The sequence below is a fragment of the Lepus europaeus genome, chromosome 2 (assembly GCF_033115175.1).
Source record: "Lepus europaeus isolate LE1 chromosome 2, mLepTim1.pri, whole genome shotgun sequence".
NCBI lineage: Eukaryota > Metazoa > Chordata > Mammalia > Lagomorpha > Leporidae > Lepus > Lepus europaeus.
Window position 1 is genome coordinate 109,428,268 of NC_084828.1, and position 16,675 is coordinate 109,444,942.

The 16,675-nt window shown below is 38.4% G+C and overlaps 1 protein-coding gene across 1 annotated transcript in view; it reads left to right on the forward strand.

Annotated features, from left to right (window-relative positions):
- SLC2A2 (solute carrier family 2 member 2) overlaps nt 1-8,784 on the forward strand; it is a 29,345-nt gene extending 20,561 nt beyond the window's left edge. Inside the window, exons 8-11 of the mRNA XM_062211902.1 lie at nt 610-714; nt 3,730-3,831; nt 4,385-4,588; nt 4,672-8,784. Coding sequence (XP_062067886.1) covers nt 610-714; nt 3,730-3,831; nt 4,385-4,588; nt 4,672-4,872 — 612 coding nt within the window. The 3' untranslated portion in view covers nt 4,873-8,784. The remainder of the gene's footprint in view (nt 1-609; nt 715-3,729; nt 3,832-4,384; nt 4,589-4,671) is intronic.
- Nucleotides 8,785-16,675: the final 7,891 nt, after the last annotated feature.

A 16,675-nucleotide genomic window follows, 5' to 3' on the forward strand; every position in this document is an offset into this window, starting at 1 on the left:
CATTTTTGGGCTAAACTCAAGAGCAATCAGAAGTTGTATACATGCTGGTGAGTTTACAATTGTTGTAACTTCAGAAAACTGTTGGGCGATGTCTTTCAAGGCTGAGCATTATACATACACTATGGCCCAGCAATTCTATTCCTAGGTATAATAAATATCTATATCTATCTATATATCTATATCTATATCTATATCTATATCTATATCTATACAGTACACCAAAAGGAGGGTGAGAATGTTCACAACAATACTATTTATAATTAGCCTAAATGGCCACTACCTAACTACTCAGCAAGAGTCAAAAGAGTAACTACATTGTGGTACATCAATGAAGCAAAATAATACATGGTAATGATAAAGAATACTCTACAAATATACAAAACAATAGGTATGATTCTCACAAAAGTACTAATGAACAAAAGAATCCAGACATTTAAATCAAGTACAAGACTAGAAAAAATTTATTTATGACATCAAAAGTTGGAAAAGTAGTTTCCTTGGGACAATGTATAAGGAGAAATTTGAGTATAGGAGGTTTCTGAAGGCTGGGACTGAGTTATTTCTTGATCTGGTCTTCTTGACTAAGGACAAACTGTTTTTACTTTGCAGATCTTTTACTACTCAACCAGCATTTTTCAGAAAGCTGGAATCAGGAAACCTGTTTATGCAACCATTGGAGTAGGTGCTATCAACACAGTTTTCACTGCTCTCTCTGTAAGTCAATACCGTAAACACTCTGCTTATCTCTTGGTGCAGACATGGGGTGGAAAATTTGTGATCTAAAAGTTATTGGATGACTTGTCCATGTGCCCCGGAGGTGTAGAACTAGGTGGTTCATGGGCAAAGCCCTATTTCAATAAGCAAATACTACATTTAGATGGACATAATTGAGAAGATAGATTACTGGCTCTCTCCACAGCAGGGGTACCACTTAGTCACTCATTCGAGAATTAAAAACTCAGTTACAGACACGGAGAACTTTTCCTTTGTGTAAATCCCTGGCCTCTTCCTCTAATGCTCTATTGTTTTATTGTATTTAAACCCCTTGTGATCAGCCAATGGCTTATCATTTTTATCAATATTGGATTGCCTAGGTTGTCCCCTTCCATGGTTGAAATGTTTTTCATCCTGATGTCTTGGAGAAACACTTTAAAACATAAAAAATAAGGTCCTCTCCAATAGCTATCCAACCTGTAAGTAGAAGTAAACTGACTCAACAAATTCCTGTGGTGTTAGGTCACTGGGCAGAACTTCCAGGTAGTAGACAAGGGAGCGGTTTGTGCTGCCGCATACCAGTACGTGAGATACTGTGAGTGGATGGAGTGTAAGTGGCATTAAACTAGAAATGTTATTTTTCATTTTCTGATAAAGCAAAGAGATCATAGACTCTTCTTAAAACCAGGTATCCTAAAAAATGATTCAGTATCTTGAAATACTAGCATTTAACATAATCATCTAAGAAATAAAATAAACAGACTACAAAAAGTACAAAAACTTTCCAACTAAGATAATTCATTCTAAAATGAGAGCAGTTGGGCTCATTTTAATCTCTGAATACAGAATATTAAGAAAGCTTCTGTTTTTCAGTTTTGCTTACAATACTATGCTCAGTATATTTTAGCCATGTGTTTTCAGGCTGTGCACATGGACTTTTAACTGTTACCTTAGCATGGTCAATAAATGAAAACCTTGCTACCTAGATCAAAAGGCAGGTTTGTGCAGATCACATTACACAGCACTGACCTAGGAGAGAGCCTGAGGAACAGACAGCACGGGACACCAGTGGTTCTGCAGACCTGCCTTTACAGATAATGCCTGTCCCAGTCCAAAGGGCACCCTAAGTCAATGAGACCCTCTCACTAGGAAGCAGTCCAAGGGACTACTCACCATTTGGTTCCCTGGAATAACATTTTACAAATCCTACTTTAACATATTTTTGTAAAATAGATATTATTAAAACACTGTGCATACTAAGATTGGCTATGTAAAGCACCAAGTTGTCAAAACTGGATAACCCAAATTCTGAGAAGATCTAAAGAGAAAACTTGTGTAGAATTTTTTCTACCTTGCCCCCTAACACCATTGGAGTTAGAAGAATTGTTTCTATCTTGCCCCTTAACACCACTGGAGTTAGAAGAGTTGTTTTATTTTAAATGATGTTGCAATTATTTTGAATATACCTTTTAGGGTTCATCCTTTGGTCCTGTGAAGTTTTTGAGCAGGTGACTGACAGAATAGGAATTAAGTTCTAACAATATAATTACTCTTCTAGAACTACAGATAACATTAGGATTTTTTGTTTTTTGCTTTGAGAAAGAAAGAAAGGGAAAGAAACACTGAGAGAAATATAGAGAGAGTTCTCTTCCACTGGCTCACTCCTCAAAAGCTGGCAGCCAGTCTAAGTGTTCTTTATGAGTACTAAGAACCCAACCACCTGTGCCATCATCACAGCCTCCCAGGGTCTGTATCAGCAGACCCTGGAGCCAAGAGCCAAAGGCAAGCATTGAACCTAGCCACTCTAGCATGGGACATGGGCATCTAAACCAGAGATTTAACAGCGAGGCTAAATACCAGACAACAGACAACATTTTAAAATGTTTAATTATATTCATTTTTGAAAAGCTATTTTAAAGTTCAGAACATGCAAAAAGAATAGTAACTTACTATACTACTTTCCCAAAAATTGACCAGCGTTAACATATTCTGTGTATCCTTTCAAATAAAGATATGCAAATAGAAGTATGTATGATTAATGCTTCACCAATTTAGAATGAACATAGTCAGGTTTTTTTGCTTGCTGTTAATTTACTGATAGATGGATGAGCCTAGCCAAGAGTTACTCACTGAGGTGAGAAACTATGACAGGTAGGGGTGTGTGGGTTGAGGGGGTGGGGAGAGACTGACTCAACAGCCTTAGCAGTATTCCAAGGATCAGGCAAGAGTCTTATTCCACCAACTCTGATCTTGGCTAGTTGTAAATATTAAACATTAATGCAAAGGTCCATAGGTAGACCCAAAGAAGTCAGTGACTACCTCCTCAATTAGGATAAGAAAGTACTTTAACCTTTTGCTTTGACGTCTTATCTTTTTAAATGAACAGTCCACTCCCAGCAGCAGGTACATTGAAGTACACCAGAAAAATACAGACCTGACAATTTTGGGACAATGATCAAATTCCTTATGTTTCCAAGTGAGTAGGCAGAATTTGATTCTATTAAGCAGTGAGAAAGCTGATAAGAAGAGTTGAGACCAGAGCAGTCACACTGTTTCAGGTTCCTGCGGTGCACACACTTTTGTAATTATAGCCGTGGATAATTATCAGAAGTGAAATTAAAGTCACTTTAAAGGAAGACCCTTCACATTTCAAATGTGCAGGACATCTATTGGGAGAGGTCTAAGATGCACAGCCTCAGAAGATTGTATTCAAGGTGATAATCCAAGAATGCTGGTAACATTGTGGTCTACTCCTGGAAGAGCCTTACTCAATTCAAAGTGACTAAATTAAGCAGTATTTGTTCATTAACCTTTCACTGAAATGAGCTGTCACCTGGGGCAACAGTCTCTCCCCACCTCAGTCTCACATCTGTAAAATGGAACAACAGCACTGCCTCCTCCCTACTGTATAAATGAAAAGGACCTCTTTCACAGTAAAAATGACTTAAGTCTAAGTATAGAGCTAATATTTTTCAGGTAAAAAAAAACTGATGATGTTTTTAAAAATATTCCCAGGTATTCCTTGTGGAGAAGGCTGGGCGACGTTCTCTGTTTCTGATTGGAATGGGTGGGATGTTTTTCTGTAACATCTTCATGTCCCTGGGACTCGTGCTACTGGTAAGTCAGATGACTACTCTGACATGTGACACAACACCTGTGCTTCAGTTTAAAGTACTTTGTATGTCAAAGCATCTGAGATGGACTTATGAGATAAAGTCAGGAGAACAGCATATAACACAAAGAACTGTGTTATATGGAGAACTCATTTCTTGGGTTTAAACTCTGGATACCAGCATGTCAATTGTTTTTTACCTAGGGATGGCCCCACCCAGGCTCTAATGCTAGCTCTGCCACTGCTTCACAAGGAATTAGACATCTTGTCTAGTAACCTTGGTATGAGTGGGAGCAAAGGCCACCAGATGCTTGCCTTGCCCCTTTCAGAGGAAAACAGTGACTAAGGACCACATAAAGTCCTAGTCCAGCGTATTTCCTCCAGTGAAAAGATTTAAGCACGATTCAGTCTAGAACAACCTGTACTTCAATGAATATAAACACATTAGAAAGAGAGCTGTGTCCATCTCTAAACTCAGTGGACATTTTCTTTCTAGATAAAGGAAAAAGCAGCCATGATCCTAGGCTCACTTTCGTTTCCATTTGGTTTTTCCCTCAGGATAAGTTCACGTGGATGAGTTATGTGAGCATGGTAGCCATCTTCCTCAATGTCAGTTTCTTTGAAATTGGGCCAGGCCCAATCCCCTGGTTCATAGGGGCGGAGCTTTTCAGTCAAGGACCACGCCCAGCTGCCTTAGCACTTGCTGCCTTCAGCAACTGGGCCTGCAACTTCCTGGTGGCCCTGTGTTTCCCGTACTTGGCGGTAAGCAGCCTGATCCTGTGCAGACCCAGGGATCAGAAGACAGCCACACAGAGAATAACTGGATCTCTTTGTTCTCTCTCCAGGAATTCTGTGGGCCTTATGTGTTTTTCCTCTTCTCTGGAGTGGTCTTGGGTTTTACCCTGTTCACATTTTTTAAAGTTCCAGAAACCAAAGGAAAATCTTTTGAGGAAATTGCTGCAGAATTCCGAAAGAAGAGCAGATTGGCCGAACGACCAAAACCCGCGGTTGAGATGGAATTCCTTGGTGCTACAGAGACTGCATAAAGATAACCTGCTTTTTTATATGAACAAAACAGGAAGGAAGCTTTGTGTTTTTAAGTGATTCCTTGAGAATTTTATACCTACATCTTCAAGTATTGTTTTATTTTTTAAGAGCCTTTATGGGCTCTGATCAGAAATTTCATCAAATATTACCACAGAAAGTATTATTTTATGTTAGAGAATCTATTTTTGATGATAGACTCTATGACTAAGTAAATCAAAAAGGCCAGCTCATTTCACTGCACTAATGGGCAAGTGTGTTCCAATGTTCCTAGCCCTGTTTTTTATAACAAGTGTCTTCTGAAGTTTTGAAATTGAAGAGATTTTAATGTATCATATTTTTGCTTTGTTAAGTATCTAAGAAATCTGAAGATAAGACTAATATTTATATATTTTAATAGTATTAAATAGGACTTTTCTTACCCAAAGCTCTCAAAGAAAGGAGGTATAGCTAACAGCACTAAGATTCACATGAAAATTGAATTTTCAATTTCTCTCACTCAACTTTTTTCTTATTAGAACTTTTATGTTCTTGAAACTTCTATTTTTATGTGGAATGTTTTATTGAAAATGTTAAATATGCTTTAAAAGAAAAACTTATTTTTGGCAGGCTTACCAAAAATCTTTAAGTACTAAGAAAAAAAATATTTTAGTTCCTTTGTTGGATGAGTAAATGGTTTTTGCAAGAGTAAATACTAAAATATTTGTACCTGGTCATACAGCCCGAGTTACCAGTTAATATTAACATCTATTATAAAACCATGTTAATTCCTTGCTTATTCAATCTTTTGAGTTATATTTAATTTTGCTTTTTAGTTGAGCACAGCCAGGTTTTCTGAGCTGTTTATAAAATATCTAAAACAATAAAGACATTGTACATTGTTCCATGTTATATCACTCTAACTTTAGGAAATCTGAAGTAAAAGATTTCTCTCTTAAGAAAATGTTTTCTAAATTATTATTTCTCAAAACCAGTTGAAAAGGTAGGGTTGGAGGATTCCTAAAAGTGGGCTTAGGTCAGCGCTGTGGCTCAATAGGTTAATCCTCCACCTTGAGGTGCTGGCACACCGGGTTCTAGTCCCGGTCGGGACACCGATCCTGTCCCTGTTGCCCCTCTTCCAGGTCAGCTCTCTGCTATGGCCCAGGAGTGCAGTGGAGGATGGCCCAAGTGCTTGGGTCCTGCACCCTCATGGGAGACCAGGAGAAGCACCTGGCCCCTGGCTTCAGATCAGCGCGGTGCGCCGGCCGCAGCGCGCCAGCTGCGGCGGCCATTGGAGGGTGAACCAACAGCAAAAAGGAAGACCTTTCTCTCTGTCTCTCTCTCTCTCTCTCTCTCTCACTGTCCACTCTGCCTGTCAAAAAAAAAAAAAAGTGGGCTCATGAAACTTCATGAATGCTCATTTTTCAAACTAAAACAAATTCCCTATTTAATTTGCCCAGAAAGACTGCATTTCCTAATATAAAATAAGTATCCCCTTTAACACTTTCTTGTAGGTCTTAATAGTACTCAGATTCTGTCTGGAATGCTTTCTTGTTTAACCCCTTTATAAGTATGATTTTTCTCCTAGCTTGTTCAAAGCATAAAAATTAGACTTTTTGATTTGGCCACTTTCCTGGTACATCTAGCCATTGCTCTCTCAAGGCATGAAAAAAAGGGACTTTTTTTTTTTATTTTTTAAGATTTATTTTGGGGCCAGTGCTCTGGTGTAGCAGATAAAGCCGTCACCTACAGTGCCAGCATCCCATATGGGCGCCAGTTTGAGTCCTGGCTGCTCCACGTCCCATCCAGCTCTCTGCTATGGCCTGGGAAAGCAGTAGAAGATGGCCCAAGTCCTTGGGCCTCTGCACCCATGTGGAAGACTCAGAAGAAGCCCTTGGCTCCTGGCTTTGGATCAGCACAGCTCCGGTCATCTGGGGAATGAACCAGCGTCTGGAAGACCTCTCTTTCTCCCTCTGCCTCTCTTTTTTAAGATTTATTTATTTATTTGGAAGGCAGAGTTACAGAGAGAGGAAAGAAAGATCTTTCATCTGTTTGGTTTACTTCCTTAATTGCCGTAACAGCAGGGACTTGGCCAAGCACAAGCCAGGAGCCTGGAACTCTTTCAGGTCTCCAATGTTGGGGGCATTCTTCTTCTGCTGCTTTCCTAGATGCATTAGCAGGGAGCTGGACCAGAAGTGGAATAGTTGGGGCTGGAAAGGGCAACCATATGGGATGCTGCTGTCTTAGGCTGTGGTTTAACCTGCTGCATTACAACAACGACCCCAGAAATTTTTTTTAAGTATTAATTATTTATTTGAAAGACATAGTTACAGAGAGGCAGAGAGAGAGAGAGAGACAAAGAGAGAGAGAGAGAAAGAAGAGAGAGAGAGAGAAAGGTCTTCCATCTGATGGTTCACTCCCCAGATAGCCACAATGGCCGCAGCTGACTGGATCTGAAGCCAGGAGCTTGGAGTCTCTTCTGGGTCTCCCACGTGGGTGCAGGGGCCCAATGAGTTGGGCTATCTTCTACTGCTTTCCCAGGCCATAGCAGAGAGCTGGATGAGAAGTGGAGCAGCCAGGTCTCAAACTGGTGCCCATATGGGATGCTGACAGTGTAGGCGGCAGCTTTACCGGCTACACCACAGTACTGGCCCAGGGAGATGGTTTTATCTAACTTCCTCCTCCCTACTTTCTGTGCCATGCTCTAAACCGTAATACATGCTGATATACAGTAAGACACTGTTTCTCTCCCACCCCGACTTAGGGAAATCACAGTATAATAGAAATCCAAGAAGCTCTGAGTTTTAATATGTACCTCTGTGTCTTTTGACTTCCATAAACCTGGATTTTGGGTCCTTTCTTGTAAAATGGGCATAATAATGTCACCTACCTCAGATCTGCTATCACTATTAAAATATTAAGCATAGTACCTGGTACAAAGAGGTATTCAATAAATGTTACCTAAAATTACTATTCACAGAGACAGTGTTGGCATAAAGGATTATCATATGTAAGATAATTACAAATTTTTCTTTAGAAAAAAGTAGCTTTATAAGTTCAAAATAATATTTTTTTTAAGATTTAAAAGCAAGAAAGTCAGAGGCCTCCAGCCAGAGTGGCATGGAGGGGGGTTCCAAGAGAGGCAAAACCCAAAGGGGCTGGTGGTACTGGGGTTTTTAAGCACAATTTTGGGGAAGAAAAAAAATTTATCAGCTAGACATTCAGTTTACAAGGTGGGGACAAACCAAAATAATATTTTCTTAATTCAGAAACAATCCCATAACATTAAGGGAATGGAAAGAACCAGGAGATATAAGACAATCGAATTCCTAAATCCAAACTTGCTATTTCTCAGTTTATTAGAATTTTTGTTGTATTTTTACAACTTTTGCCTAAGTTATGTTATTTTAAGGGATCCCTATGTAATATTATTTCTTTGGATAATACTAAGTACAAATAAAATGCTGTATATCAGTTTTAAATATAATTTGATATATTTGTCACAGGACAAGATCAAAGTTGTTAATAATTCTCAAAAATTGCAAAACTGTTACATAATGGAAATCAGTGTGTATGCATAAACTGCTTCTTTTTCATAGCTTACTTGTTGCCTGTTTAGCAAATAATGCAGTGGTAAAGCAATATCTTGTGCTTACAGCATTTAAGCAGAAGTGATGAGTTATGTAAAAAAACTACCTATCTCTATCTTTATCTATCTATCTGTATGTATCTATCTAAATTTTCCTTACAATTTTGTATTAGTGACATGGGCAGAAAAGGTTTATAGCTAACCACTCTTAGCCATCTGCTGGTGGTTTTACTACTTTCTAATTTGGTGCACATTAAAAAAACAACTATCAAGAAAAGAAACTGGTTTTATTTAAAATATATATACACTATAATTTTATGTCAATAAATGTATTTATGAATGCTTAGTGTTGCTTCATTTTATATAGAAAATAATCAATTTTAAAATTACTACTTCTTTAATATAGTATCAGTTCCTTCTCACAGTTTTCCCTATTCTCATTTTTATTTTAAAAAATATGAATCTTTTAAGCTCAAATTTTACTCCCATCTGACAGTTGTCTGACTATAACTAGTAGAAAAAAACTAATCCCGGGGCCAGCACTGTGGTGCAGTGGATTAATGCCCTGGCCTGAAGCGCCAGCATCCCATATGGGTGCCGGTTCAAGACCCGGCTTCTCTACTTCCAATCCAGCTCTCTGCCATGGCCTGGGAAAGCAGTAGAAGATGGCCCAAGTCCTTGAGCCCCTGCACCCGCGTGGGAGACCCAGAAGATGCTTCTGGCTTCGGATCAGCACAGCTCCGGCAGTTGGGGCCATTTGGGGAGTGAACCATCGGATGAAAGATTCTCTCTCCCCCCCTCCCCCGCCTCTCCTCTCTCTGTGTAACTCTGACTTTCAAATAAATAAATCTTAAAAAAAAACTAATCTGATGCCTATGTAGTCACAGTTTAGGAAGAATGAATGAATCGCTCTAGTAAAAATAAAACTAATTTAGGAAATAGTTCAGTTCCTCTTAAACATGATACTTCGCTAAAGTTCTAGGAAAGATGCAAATCAATCACCTTCAATAACCTGCATTCTGAGAAAAGCAAAAATATTTGAAAATGCGCATAGTATTTAACAAATACAATGAGGGACAGAACAGAAAGAACTGTCATTCAGTAATTTTCAAATTTTTAATATCTAATATTTTCATCATATACTTAAGTATCTGTAATGATGCAGTTTTCAGAATATAGTATATATTGGATTTAAAATTATTTTTCTGGGACTGGCATTGTGGCATAGCAGGTTAAGCTACAGCCTGTAATATCAGTATCCCACATGAGCACTGGTTGAAGTCCTGGCTGCTCGACTTCCAATCCTGCTCGGCTAAAGTTTCTGGGCAAGCAGCTATAGATGACCCAAGTACTTAAACCTCCGCCACCCACATGGGAGACCCGGATGGAGGTCTAGGCTCCTGAACTCAACCTGGACCAGCCCTGATGTTGTGGTCATTTGGAGAATGAACCAGTGGATGGGAGATTCTCTCTCTCTCTCTCCCTCTCTCTCTCTCTATGTCTCTCCCTACTTTCTACCTTTCAAATAAATTAATAAATTTAAAATATGCTGGTTATCAGAACCAGTGCTGTGGCATAGTAGGTTAAGCCTCCGCCTGCAGTGCTGGCATTCCATTTGGGTGTTGGTTTGTGTCACAACTACCCCTCTTCCCATCCAGCTCCCTGCTAATAGCCTGGGAAAGCAGTGAAAGATGGTTCAAGTGCTTGGGCCCCTGCATCCATGTGGGAAACTCAGAAGAAGCTCCTGGCTTCTGGCTTCAGATCGACCCAGCTCCAGTCCTTGCAGCCATTTGGAGAGAGAAAACCAGCGGATGGAAGACCTCTCTCTCTGTTTCTCCTTCTCTGTAACTCTGCCTCTTAAATAAGCAAATAAATAAATATTTTAAAATATGCTGGTTGGGACCTGCTCTGTGGCGTAGAGGGTAAAGCCACCACCTGCAGTCCAGCATCCCATATGGGCTCCAGTTCTAGTCCCGGCTGCTCCACGACCATCCAGCTGTCTGTCATGGCCTGCGAAAGCAGTAGGAGATAGCCCAAGTCCTTGGACCCCTGAACCCACATGGGAGATCTGGAAGAAGCTTCTGGCTCCTGGCTTCAGATCGGGGCAGCTGTGGTCGTTGTGGCCATCTGGGGAGTGAACCAGCAGATGGAAGACCTCTCTCTCTCTTCCTCTCCTTCTCTCTCTGTATAACTGTGACTTTCAAATAAATAAAACAATAAATCTTTTTAAAAAATGCTGATTATAATCTAATAAATCTTAAATTTTATAGTCATTTGTTACATAAACCATCAAAAACCAAATATATATATATATATATATGTTTCACATATATATTTCTTATATACATAACTTCATATATATTTCATAAATACACACACATATTTACAGCTTTGTAACACTTAGAAATCTCATCATATTCTTATTCTCATATTTTTGTTCCATTTCCCTCGAAGAATTTTAAATGTTTTAAAATATTTTTTAAAATGTTTTAAAATAATTTTCATTGTTCAATTAAAATTCCTACATCATAAATATCTTTAATTTTAGTCTTAATTTTTAACTTTTATTTAATAAATATAAATTTCCAAAGTACAACTTTTGGATTATAGTGGCTTTTCCCCCCATAACCACCCTAACACCTGCAACCATCCCATCTCCCACTCCCTCTCCCATCTCATTCTCCAACAAGATTCACTTTCAATTATCTTTATATACAGAAGATCAATTTAGTATGTACTAAGTAAAGATTTCAACAGTTTGCACCCACACAGAAACACAAAATATAAAGTATTGTTTGAGTACTAGTTATACCATTACTTCACATAGTACAACACATTAAGGACAGAGATCCTACATGGGGAGTAAGTGCACAGTGACTCCTGTTGTTGATTTAACAATTGACACTCTTAATTATGGCTTAAGTAATCACTCGAGGCTCTTGTCATGAGCTGCCAAGGCTATGGAAGCATTTCGAGTTCACAAACTCCAATCTTATTTAGACAAGGCCATAGTACAAGTGGAAGTTCTCTCCTCCCTTCAGAGATAGGTACCTCCTTCTTTGATGGCCCGTTCTTTCCACTGGAATCTCACTCACAGAGATCTTTCATTTAGGTCTTTTTTTTTTCTTGCCAGAGTATCTTGGCTTTCCATGCCTGAAATACTCTCATGGGGTTTTTAGCCAGATCAGAATGCCTTAAGGGCTGATTCTGAGGCCAGAGTACTATTTAGGACATCTTCCATTCTATGAGTCTGCTGTGTATCCCACTTCCCATGTTGGATCATTCTCTCCTTTTTAATTCTATCAGTTAGTATTAGCAGACACTAGTCTTGTTTCTGTGATCCCTTTGACTCTTAGACCTATCATTCTGGCCAATTATGAACTGCAACTGATCACTTTGACTAGTGAGATGGCATTGGTATATGACACCTTGATGGGATTGAATTGGAATCCCCTGGCACATTTCTAACTCTACCATTAGGGGTAAGTCTGATTGAGCATGTGCCGAACTGTGTACATCTCCTCCCTCTCTTATTCCTACTCTTATATTCAACAGGGATACTTTTCAATTAAATTTAAGCACTCTTACCCTTCTTCCTTCTCCCTCTCCTTTTCCTATTCTTATTTTTTACTAAGATCTATTTTCAATTAAATTTATACACAGAATATTAACTTTATACTAAGTAAAGAGTTCAACAAACAGTATAAAATGAAAACTGTTCCTCAATAGTCAAGGGCTGTTCAAAGTAAAGTAGTGTTCAGCCTAAATTCCATTATTACTTTTTTTTTTATAATGACCTAGTACTGGAAATGTTTTCATAAATAAGTAGCATTGAAAGGACTATTGTCATGAAATTTCACACAACCATCTCTAAATTAAAGTGAAAAATCACATAAAATTCATTCTCAAAAGTAATTCAAAAAATATACTGGCCAATAACTATTCAATTGGGGCCTTCTTTAATTTTGCTGAATAAAAGAATTTGCTTTGCAAGAGAATTTATTATTCCATTATTGTAATCATTCTGTAACTTTCTGTACAGTATATCTAAAATGCTTTGTTAAATAGAATTATATTGTTTATTATTATATTGTTTATTATTTCACTTGGATGAATATTGTTTAACCTGATACATTCAGAATGTTTGAGAGCACTGAAATATAATATTATGCATTTTCACACACACATATACATATATATATAAATTCTATATTCATTTGCTGTATTTTCATCAAAGTCCCAGAGCTTTGTTGGCTTATTAGCTTGTTCAGTTCTTAGACTCACTTTTGTCTGATTTAATTTGTCAATTCCAGTAAGTAACTTACTATATATTCCTGTGATGATTCCATGTCTGAATTCCCATGCATACAGAAGGAAACATAGGCACCTGCCATCAGTCTGTCTCCTGCATTTGTTATAGACACTATATTCTCTGTACTTTTACTGTGCTTTCCCCTTCAGGAGCAATGCACTTTGAAAATCATTGGTTAAGGTCTACTAAACAAAAGTGGCTATTATCCATGGCACAGTGTCTGAATTCAAAATATGCTAAACCAGGACAAAAGGCACAATTTCTCATGCTTCCTTAATTAAAGTAGGCTTCGTAAGTAAGATTATTCACAATTAAACCTTTAAATAAAGATTTAACACTTGAAGAGGTAGGCATTTGGCACAAAACTTAAGAGACAACTTGGGATGCTAGCATCCCATATGCAAGTTCTAGTTCAAGTCCAGCTATTCCACTTCCAATCCACGTATATTTTGGAAGGCATCACATGATGGTTCAATTACTCATATCCTTGTCACTGACATAGGAGACCTCAATTGAGTTCTGGGCTCCTGATTTAATTAAACCTTGCCCAGCCACCACTGGTGTGGTCATATCGGGAGTGAACCAGCACCTGGAAGATCTCTGTCTCTCTCAATAATTAAAATTAATTAAAATAAATCATTTAGGAATTAAAAATGTATTAAAATAAATTTAAAAACAAAATGTTTAACACTCTGAGATAACCTACCATGGTGAGAGTCTGTATTCAATGGGGCCTGTGGCTTTTATAAAGCAGGAAAAGGATGATTGTGAATGGGGTTAGAGAAATACAATAATGTCCAACTGCAGAAACATTATTGGGCATAAAAGCACACATTTTTGTCCATGAACAAAGGGAATCATACCCAACTTGAAAACTGTTATGTAAGTTATTCACAAACTAAATGTTGCAGGAGGGTAATGAAACTTAAAGGATCAGCCCAGAAGAACCACCATCCAATCATTGGGTGTTTGAAAGTGGAAAAAAACAAAATGAATGGAAATAACTTATAAAAGATGCATTATATTTGAACTTTACTGAACAGAAGAGTAAGACTTGGGGTTGAAAGTTCATTGTGTCCCAAGCACAATAAACAAACACATCTCCAAATTTATCATGAAATTTCAAAATACCAGAGATTAAGAAAATACAAACATATTTCAAAATGTTTGTGTAAAATGGAAATAAAGATAAGTTTATTTTGGTGCAAAAATATTTGAAATCCAAGCATAATTTTTTCATAATATGCAACTCATGAACTTCCTGAAGACCATCATTTGCATATATTTCAACAATTTTGCGAGTGGAGATAGTGAAGTCTCAGAGAAGAGTTAGGGAAAAAACTGCAGAGGGAACGGAACTCTTCTGGAATTAGAGGGACATGGTAGATCTACGTGGAGGACATGGGTGCCCAAGGTTTGGGAACCCAGCTGCTGAGAATCTTCTTCTCCACAACAGTGCTGGAAACAGAGGTGAGGTGAAACCGCCGTAGCCCAAGACACTGGCAGAAAAGTGGCAGGAAGAACCTGGAGGGAACTAGGCTTGAAGCCCTGTGGGGGAAAGTACACCAGCCTAAGCAGAGGAGAGAAAAAAACAAAAGGGATGGTACAGACATGATTCTCTCCACACACCTTACAAAGGTGTGCAAGACAATAGAGCAGGTGCAATTTTGGACATACTTAACAACTGTAACAGTTCGGGGCTGTGCCTGCCCTCAGCTGAACAGAAAAACTTGACACTGTTTGGGAGTAATAACAGGAGACTAAGACCTAGTGAATGTGTGGAGCTTATGAACCGGGACTGTGAAAAAAAAAATTAAGGGTGTGAGGGAGAACTCACAGTGTGGTTGAGATATGACTAGTCTTGGTGTGAGATGCCATAAACTTGGTAACCTTTGCTATCAGGTGAGAGACATTGCAGGGGAATCTGAGCTTACACTGAGGACTGCACAGCTCCTTTGTGTGGTAGCGCTCAGGCACTGATTACCATCAAGGAGAAGAGCTCAGCTAAGCAGAATTACTTCCCTTCTGAATAAAAAAAAAAAAGAGGGAGAGAAGATTTACCTCACCAAACCTGGGTGTGTCACCTTTGGCACACCCTTAACCCTGAGGAACTGAATAGAGCTCTCTGGCCACACCCACCACAAGCCTCTAGAGAGTCACCAAAAGCAGACAGTACAATTAATCTAGAGTCATAGTATAATGAAAAAAGCCACCACAGCAAGAAAAAAAAAAGAAGAAGAAACCAAAGAATATCTGCACAATGCCAAATAACAAATGCAAAAACCAAGGAAACAAGAACAAGGAAGACATCATGATGCTCCCAAATGAACATGACACCCCAATCCAAGATTATGAAGATGGTGAGACAGAAGAAATGCAAGAAGGGGAATTCAAAAAATTTATGATAAGAACATTTACAAGTTCTCAAAAACAAATGCATGAACTACAGAAATCCAAACAACACAGGACAGAAAATCTCTCTCATGAAAATGAAATCTTAAGGAGGACTCAAAATGAAATGAGGAATTTAGTAGAACATAAAATTGAGATATTGAAGAGAAACTAAAATGAAATGAAGAATTCAATAGAACAAATGAAAAACACATTAGAGAGCCTTAAAAACAGAATCAGTGAGGTAGAAGAGAATATCTGACTTAGAAGACGGAGCACATGAAAGTATACAGTTGAAGAAAGAAAAGAAGAGGAAATTAGAAATCTAAAAAATACTGTTGGGAATCTACAGGATACTATTTAAAAAACCAACATTCGGGTTCTAAGAGTTCCAGAAGGCATGGAAAGGGAGAAAGGATTAGAAGGCATTTTTAGTGAGATACTAGCAGAAAAATTCCCGGGTTTGGAGAAGGAAAGAGACATCCAAGTACAGGAAGCACATAGAACCCCAAATAAACATGACCAAAAGAGATCCTCACCATGACACATTGTAATTAAACTCACTATAGTGAAACATAGAGAAAAGATTCTAAAATGTGCAAGAGAGAAACATCGATTACTCTCAGAGGATCTCCAATCAGATTCACAGCAGAGTTCTCATCAGAAACCATACAGGCTAGAAGAGAATGGCAAGATATAGCCCAGGTACTAAGAGAGAAAAACTGCCAGCCCAGAATATTGTATCCTGCAAAGCTCTCATTTGTGAATGAACGTGAAACAAAGACCTTTCATAACAAACAGAAATTGAAAGAATTTGTCACCATTCATCAACCCTGCAAAAGATGCTTGAAGATGTGTTACACACAAAAACACAGAAACACAGCCATCAATACAAAAGAAGGTAAAGGAAGAAAATCTCCCAGTAAAAGATCATAGGACGTTCAAAGCATATATTAGCAATATCTTTGGAAAAATGGCAGGGCAAAGTCACTACTTATCAATAGTCATATTGAATGTTAATGGCTTCAACTCTCCAGTTAAAAGACACAGACTGGTTGAATGGATTAAAAAACAAAACCCATCTATTTGCTGCTTACAAGAAACACATCTTTCCAACAAAGATGCATGCAGACTGAAAGTGAAAGGTTGGAAAAGATATTCCATGCCAACAAAAACCAAAAAAGAGCTAATATAGCCACCTTATATCAGACAAAATAAACTTTAACACAAAAACTGTTAAGAGAGACAAAGAGGGGCACTATATAATGATTAAGGGATAAATTCAAAAGGAAGATGTAACTATTATAAATGTATATGCACCTAATTACAGGTTTATTTAAAAGATATGTTGACCAGTGCTGCGGTTCATTTGGCTAATCCTCTGCCTGCAGCGCCGGCACCCCGGGTTCTAGTCCAGGTCAGGGCTCCAGATTCTGTCCCGGCTGCTTCTCTTCCAGTCCAGCTTTCTGCTGTGGCCTGGGAGGGCAGTGGAGGATGGCCCAAGTGCTTGGGCCCTGCACCCATATGGGAGACC